Raw genomic sequence first — 8,521 nt, 5'->3', positions numbered from 1 at the left:
TCTTTAGACACTCCTTTAATAAATTAAAAGACAAAGCATGCACAACCAGAATGTTACAGGCATATAAATACATGTATTCTTGAATGTTATCTTCACTTAGAAGAAAGTTTTCCTCCTTCTTAGAAGGTGTTTAGACACACTTGGTGAGCCAAAAGCCATAGCTTGTAGCTGAGCAGTAGATCTGCAGGAAGTGAAGACCTTCTCCACACCTCTTCATAACCAATACGACATCTGTTGTTAAAAAACATATTAACATTAAAAACTTTTTTAAAAAAGGTTTCCTTCCCAATCTTCCACCATGCAGGACAATTTTTGGTTTCTAGAATCTAGTAGTAGTTACTACAACGAGTATTAAAATGTGTTAATGAGAATGAAAAGTTATACTAGAAATAAGACTGCCAATATTTAAATGAAACAATAAATTCTGTGCTAAATAAGAGATCCTTGAGGGAGGAAGAAAGAAGAAACTATGAATTCCTTACCAACACTTCCTTTTCCCATTTGTATCTTCTTTACTTCCAAAACTTCGTTTCTGTCTGAGCACTGGAACACAATGATCTTTATTGGATTGTTCACTTGGTTTTATTGTCTGCATACATTTAATTGTTGTAAGAAACTTGCCACATTCTGGAAATCCACATGACCAAGCAAGATCTTCAGCTGTTTGCCCATTCTTATTACATAAACTGAATTTGAGACAAAAAATTAGTTAAGTAAAAGTTGACAGTAGTTTAGCCTTTTTTTATATCTTCCTAACAAAGGCGCTTTGGGCTCATACAAATGTTGGTTGCAGAATAGAAGAGGTAAAGGAAGCATAGAGGAATTCCATTTTTGCTCACTATTTATCCTCAATGGCTAGCACAGAGTACAGCACAGAGTGGGCATTTTATTTTTGCACGAATGAAAGAGTATTCTTTGTTCACTACAATGAGTTAAGTATGCAAAGGAAGTCAGTGAGAACTTCTATAGAATGGCTTTTCTAAACCAAAACTAAGATGTAACACTGCCATGACAGATGAATAGAACTGTATCTCTGATTGCTTAGGATCCATTTTTTATTTATTCAAATTCAATACATAGTATTAGATGTCATTAACAGCCTAAGTTAACATTTAAACGTTAACATTATCAACGGCAAGCATCATGTAATTAAGCTGTAGGAGTCTGATTAGTTTAATCCAAGAAAATATAAAATCTGAAGCCACTGATTTCATACTTACTCAATTTGGGCGTCACTGGCTACAAGCAGGCTGAGGCATTCCATGCTTCCAACTTTTGCTGCCTTGTGTAGTGGAGCTTCTCCAAAAACATCCTTACAGACAAAACAGCACATTTTAGTCTCTCCCCGAAACACTCTAGTGGAAGTTGGTGGGAGAAGTCTATTGTTTGAGGAAGCTATTTGAGGAAGCGGGGTTAGAAATGCATTGTACTGGACCGAATTTTTTAATTCTTTTTTTAAAATAAAATTCACTTGGTGCCCTATTAAATACAAAGTTGTCATTAATAAAAATATGTGCAGCCACAGCTACAAACATACATTAAGTTTTAAGTGAATAAAAGCAAATTACAATCCTACAGAAGTAAAAAAATTACAATTTAAAATTCATCATACTTTAATATTCAATGAAGATGAAAACTACCCTAAGAAAGTTCTGTAAGGAATTGTATTGGTTGTGAGCATGCCTCACAAGTATTGCTATCCTGAGACTTTTAATTTGGTAATGGAGCAATTGTTCCTTTGGAAATGAACTGTAGACCTTGGAAATGCTGTCCCACGTAGTAGCCAGCAACCATATATCCAGCTAATGAGCACCTGAAATGTGGCTAGTCTGAATTGAAATGTGCTGTAAATGTAAAATACACAGCAGATGGAGACGACACATGAAAAGAAAATGTAAAATATCAGTAATGTTTTATATTGATTACATATGAAATGATAATATTTTGGATTAATTGGGTTAGGTTACTAAAATTTTCATGTTTCGTTTTACTTCATTAATGTGGCTACTAGAAAATCTTAACATACGTGTCTCACATTATATTTCTATTGGACATCGCTGCGACAGTCATGTTTCTAATAATTGAAACGACTGAATATCTCGGCGTCTAAGAAGTGTTTGTGTGGATTTGGGGTGGAGGGGGAGGGTTGCACACGGCAACAATCAGTTACCTAGTTACCTGTTGGTTGAGGTCAGCGCCGGTCTGCAGCTGCCAGAGAAGAAAGCAAGCAAGGCCGCCACCTGCGGCCAAGTGGACAGGCGACTGCTCGCAGGGATCCGGGGGTGCGTTGACGGAGGCCCCGGTCTCCAGCAGATGCCTCAGACTATCCACCTGCGAGAAAAGAACAGCTCCAGCACCGCCTCGCCTTTGTCAAGGCTCATGCCCTCCCTGGATTGAACATCTTCCTCCACTCCAAAAACCTTCCAACTCTGAAGAAGCTTGGCTTGGCAACGCCAAGTGGTCAGTAAGCCATCAGCCTAGCTAGCCCTCCCTAGAAGACTTAAGCCTGCAGGGCAAAAGCAGCCTGAGTCTCACCTCGGGGTTGCAATCGAGCAACAGCATCTCCCACCTAAAGTAGAGGACTGGAGTGCTTGGGAGAGCAGAGCGGTGAGGCGCTCGCTGCAGACAAACAGGTAAGAGAGCAGAAGCCGCCCAAGAGCAGGAGAATTTAAAGATCCCCAGGGCCAGCGGGCCGGCCCCTCCCCGCCGCGCCACAGCTCTGGCTGCGCCCCAGCAGCCCAACCCTGGGCTGCCGGCGTTTCTCCGCCCAGCTGCAGCCGCACGTACACAAACACTGACACGTGCAACTGGGAACCCAGAAACGCTGGCGGGGAGAAAGGAGGAGGAGGCAGCGCGGGTCTGCCAGCTGATTGGCCCAGCGTGAGGCGTCAGGCCCGCCCACCTTGGGGCGGGGCCCCGAGCCTCTCCCCCGCAGCCCCTGTGCGCGTGCGTCGTGAGGGACAGGATTCCGGGCGGTTGGGCTTCAGCGGCCGCCATGAGGCGCGCTGAGTTCGGCACGTCTCACGCTGTCGTGCTCACCTCTTTAGGCCCTTTGGGGAAGCGGAAGTCGCGGGCGGAGGTTTTGGTTTTTGCTGGCACGCACGTAACCAGGAAACCAGGGAGCTACAAGGAGCTCGGCTGCAACACGACCTTTGGAAGCTGCTACGCTTGGTGCTGGCGCCGGGGTCCCAGCCTCCGGCTCCTGAGGAATGAAAATTCCTTCTTGTCTCACGTTCAAAATCGCCCCAGGCTTGGCTCTGTCCCTCAAGGCCCTGGACGTTTAGGGAGGAAAGCGGAAGCTGAGGGGGCGATGGGGGGGGCAGGAGGAGGGGCGGCTAAGGTGAGCTAAGGGCATGGGTTTTCCCGCAGGGACTGCGCCCCCCGCCCCAGCTCCAGCACCCCTCTCGCCTTTGTCAAAGCTCACGCCCTCCCGGGACTGAACATCTGGTTTAAATGGTTTATCAAACCCCACCCTTTCGGGTTTAACATGATACCATGTCCGTTCTGGGAATGATGTAAAACGAGCCAACCACTGTAATGTGACCCCTCTTGGAGGTGGGTTAGGCGCAGTGCTGGCCTTGCCGCCTAGGGAAGTGTTGAGGGTCCCCAGCTTTTAGCCCTGAACTTGCCGAGGCGGGAGCCCCCCACTCATCATGTGGAGAGTTAGGGGATAAACGAAGGGCCCGGGCCGTGGACGCTGAGGACCCTTGGGGCTCTTCCCCGTGGGCAGGGCGGACTAGCTCTGAACCGCTGGGGGGTGGCGGGAGGAAGGCTCTCCGGAGCTCTTTATGCTGAGCCATTCCTTTAGCTTGAGTCATTCGTTTTTGTAAAGCTTTAGGAACAGACAGACATCCTGACTTCAAACCGTAGCCATTGACCGCCTGTCAGATAATCTCTGGACTCTTTCCCTAAGCACTTTTTTATTCGGGTTAATCTAGCTAAAAGCTAAAGCTCCAGCCATATATGTGTTTTCCCTAACATCTTCAGCGATTCCCTTCTATCTGCTGATACCTTTGAGAGCAGGACTGAAAGATAGTTTGTTATAATGCTTGTAGAGGACAAGCTCATTGTCCTGTGAAGATAGGTGGTCTTTTAGTTCTAATTTTGGTTACGGTTTATTGTTTATTTTGTAATAAGAGCCATAAAATAATTTTGCAGTAATTCATATTACTAGACTTATGCAGTGATCCAAGGTGTCAACTGAAGAGAAAAATACACAACATGAGAGGTGTGAGTTAAGGTTTATTCAGGGTCTTACTGAGGACTGTAGCCCCAGAGACAGCATTCGGATAGCTCTGAGGGACTGCTCCAGAGAGGTGGGGGGAGGCTACTTTATATGTGATTTTGTTGTTGTTGTTAGGGAACACGTGCAGTCAAATGTATCTTGGTAAAAGATCACTGCCCGTCACAAAGAACAGATATCCCAAGTTAATGATTATAGGGCTTTTCTATGTATGGGAAGCGGGGTTCATTAAAACTCTTCGTGAAATGCATGTGTCTAAGGGCCTGTTTGTCCAAAGCACAGAGCCTCCCGTTTTCATCTTTAAATTTCCTCTGAAGCACAGATTGCCCATCCTGTTATCACCTTAATCTCTTCATCTGAAGCATCCAGTGCCCTGTTGTTCAGCGGCTGCAGCGGGTTAATCTTTGAAGACTTGGATGGTGAGCAAAATGCTCTTTGCTCTTTTATTTGCAAAGGGGTAGTTTTAAACGTCTTTGTTTATATGCATACTCGAACATAAACGTGTATATGTATTTATGTTCAAACACATATATAGAATCGTACTTGTGTTCTTTTTTTAAATATTTAAACTATTCACAGTACATTTTTATGCTAAAGAATATCAGAGATACATGAGAACACATGTCCATATTGCCAGTTTTCCTTTTCTCATATTTTTCAATTAGGTAAGTACTGTTTTTCAAAGCTTCAAATTTGCACAGATGTTCATTTTCAGGATTTCCTAACTAATACAAGGTATTATCAAAGAAGTTCCTAGAGTTCTAAACATAGGTTTTGCAGTTAACGTATCATGCAGTGGGATATTTGTGTAATGGATGCACTTCCACATTACATCCTTTCTCTTGAAAACAAGATTCTGTTCAGCATGCATTAAATCTGGTAATTATTGTTAACTTCCGGTGACATATTTAAATTTCACAAGGAAAGGGAATGTTGTGAGTACTTGTTAAAGCTTTTATCCCATTAATCACTGCATACTTGTCCATTGCTCATGTTTCCAAAAAATTCTTTATATCTCAGGTAAGTATTTGGTTTAGTCTTAAAAATGGGCCTAAAAGCCGTCTAAAAACTGAACAAAGCTGGTAGAGTACAAAAATATACCGAATAAATACATTTGGGGGACAATATCTTACTGGCAAGTAACTGGAGATTTTACTGAACATGTAGCAAGTGGGATCAATTTTCTAAAGTGGAAAATGGTCTAAGATGCATATTCAACAGTCATTCTTCCAAGCATTGCTGATTCTACTTATGTTTAATTTGCTGCTAGATGTGCTTGAACTAATCAAATGTAATTCTGTCTTCACTGGCATGCGCAGTCAGGAAATCCATGTATGATCCTTGTATGATTGTAAAAGCAAAAGATTTCCCACAAATAAATTCTTCTTGTGCCTTATTATATAAACCCTTCCAGCCTTGCTTACTCAAACTTCTTGGAGAAGGTAATAAATTATATAGTTATTATAAACAACTGCTGCTCCAGGATATTGTGGCACAAAGGATAGATAGATATTTAGATAGACAGATAGGTAGATGGAAGGGAGGGAGGGAGGGAAGGGAAGGGAAGGGAAGGAAGAGAAGGAGTGAAAAGGCAACTCTTCTTTACAAAAGAATTCCAAATACTTCACGTAGACACTCCCCACTCCAGGAAACAGAGATTAATCCTCTCCCCACACTGTTCTTTTGAGTGTGGGCTACACATAATGCCTTGCTTCTGAAGAGTAAGAGTATAGGAAGAGGGGAAGGTAACTTTACAGTGGAGAAACCTGTGAAATACTACCCTGGCCAGGTATTTGTTAATATTATCAGTGATAAGTCATGATGATAGCATGCACCCCTGATATGATGTGTTGAGAAGGATACTTCATCTCTGCATCTTCCCAAAAGTCCATAACCCAAGTCTAACCATGAGTAAAATACCAGGTAAACCCAGGTTGGGAGACATTCTACAGGATATCTGGCCAGTACAAAACTGTCAAAGTTATAAAAAAAAAAAAACAAGGAAAACCTGAGAATCTGTCATAGACCAGAGGAGGCTAAGGAGACATGATGACTAAATGTAGCGTGATAACCTGGATGGGATCCTGGAACAGAAAGAGAAAATTACAGTAGTCCCCCGTTATCCACATTTTCAATTTCTGTGGTTTCAGACCAACCATGGTCTGAAAATATTAAATGGAAAATTACAGAAATAAACAATTCATAAATTTTAAATTGCATGCCACCCTGAGTAGCATGATGAAATCTCACTCCATCCCCATCTCCGTCCCTCCTGGGAGAGGAATCATCCGTTTGTCCAGGTTAGTCACCTAGTAGCCATCTGGGTTATCAGATTTACTGGGTTACTGTGTTCAAGTAACCCTTATTTACTTAATAATGGCCCCAAAGCACAAGAGTAGTGATGCTGGCAATTCAGATATGCCAAAGAAGTTATAAAGTCCTTCCTTTAAGTAAAAAGGTGAAAATTCTTGATGTAATAAGGAAAGATAAGAAATCAAACACTGCGGTTGTTGAGATCTACAGTAAGAACAAATCTTCTGTTTGTGAAATTGTGAAGAAGGAAAAAGAAATTTATGCTAGTTTTGCTGTCGCACCTCAAACTGTAAAAGTTACACTTAGTTAATTTTCTAGATTTAGTAATGACAGAAGATACCTAAACCAGTATGAAACTAGTTTTAATAAAACAAGGAACGAAAAATCTCACAATTTCTCACAACTTTATTACTTTTTATTCTGATCACTATTTAATTTTTTATTCTGATTAACCAATACACTTTAGTTCCTCTGTAAAACACACTGCCGGTTGCACTGGTCACTGGGAGATCTTACCAGGCTGTTCTGTAGAATACTCGTTTACTTGGGATCACAGCAGTTTGAATTTTTTTCCATACTATAAGGATTATTATAATATATAATATAATTAAATATTATATAACTGGTGAGCTATGGGTAAGAAGTGAGAGATATAATTTTTAAGAAGACTAAATTGAATGCTTTCAGATTCCTCAAGTAGCTAAGAAAAATGCTTTCAAAGCAGGTGAGGATAAATCAACAGTAAAGGATGGGGAGAAATAGTTCTGCCCTCAAATTGTTCCACAGGCATTTTTCAATTCATATTCCATTTTAAAGAAACATAATCTGGAATTTGTATGCATATGGTTTATGCAAGAAAGACAGTTCTGAACTCTCACATTCATCCTCTATTTAAAGCAATAGCTTCTGACCCTAAGTGAAAAGGTGGGAAAATAACTATATATTTACATTTACATATTTTAAGTTAAAATGTATATCATATGTTTGTATACTCACATTAAGTTCCACCTTGATTCTTGTTTAATTGATAAACTACAAGTCCCAATAATACCAGATAAGAGGGCTCTTACTGCATTGATTGTGCAACCTATTTCTTTCATTTAGGAAACAGAGAGTAGCTGAATATATAGAATACCTTCAGAAAAAGCATGCATTATATTTTTTGTGTAGGCCATAGCTAATTGATATATTTGATATATAATTTATCTAGTGTAGAAAGTTGAAACTCATTTTCTTACAGTAACTCAGATTTGTCAAAATTTGTTAACATCCTACTCAAATTAATCTTTGTCCCTATGAGGAGAAAATATATAGATAAAATGTTGGTTTTACTAATGAAGTAATTATTAAAACAACTAAATAACAGTAATATATGATGTCAAGATAAGTTCTACTCAAAGCATATATCTAATATTCTACATTTTCCAGCTACTTTAAATAATGTGTAATTTTGAAGTAAAACAGCTGAGTTTCAAACTTTTGACACATTTTCCCAAATTATCTAATAAATCATTTTTATTATCCAGTTGTTTTATGCAGGTGCCATTGATAAATTTCTTACATGCTTAATGTTTTTTAAGAACTAAGTAACCAAAATACTTTGAAAATTAGGTCTGTAAATTGCTTCATTCACTATGGAAAGCAGTATCTATCACTCTTCCTCAAAGTATTCAAAATAGAACTACCATATGATTCAGCAGCCCCACTTCTGGGCATATAGCCAAAGGATTTGAAATTAGAATCTCAAAGAGAGGTTTTTCCCTCCACATTCACTGTGGCATTATTCACAATAGCCAAGACAAGGAAGCAAACTAAATGCCTGTCACTGAATGAGAAGATAATGTGGTAGCTATGTAAATGGAATATTATTCAGCCTTAGAACCTGGAGGACATTATGCAAACTGAAATAAGCCAGACACAGAAGAACAAATATAACATGATCCTACTTATACGAGGGATCTAAAA

General features: G+C 40.2%; 1 protein-coding gene across 2 annotated transcripts; it reads right to left on the bottom strand.

Annotated features, from left to right (window-relative positions):
• Positions 1 to 19: 19 nt before the first annotated feature.
• On the bottom strand, positions 20 to 2,692 carry ANKRD37 (ankyrin repeat domain 37; the record flags this gene model as incomplete). Of its 2 annotated transcripts, XM_082680376.1 has the most annotated exons (5): positions 2,536 to 2,692; positions 2,179 to 2,331; positions 1,221 to 1,312; positions 483 to 686; positions 20 to 231 (listed from the first exon to the last, which is right to left on the bottom strand). In XM_082680376.1, coding segments are annotated over exons 1-5 (477 nt in total). In that variant the 5' UTR covers positions 2,563 to 2,692. The 2 variants fall into 2 exon arrangements, with proteins under 2 accessions (XP_082536502.1, XP_082536501.1); XM_082680375.1 differs by lacking the exon at positions 20 to 231 and having other exon boundaries at positions 479 to 686.
• Positions 2,693 to 8,521: the final 5,829 nt, after the last annotated feature.

This window comes from Grampus griseus, assembly GCF_964374135.1.
Source record: "Grampus griseus genome assembly, chromosome: 21".
NCBI classification, from domain to species: domain Eukaryota; kingdom Metazoa; phylum Chordata; class Mammalia; order Artiodactyla; family Delphinidae; genus Grampus; species Grampus griseus.
This window is presented reverse-complemented; position numbering and strand designations above follow the sequence as displayed.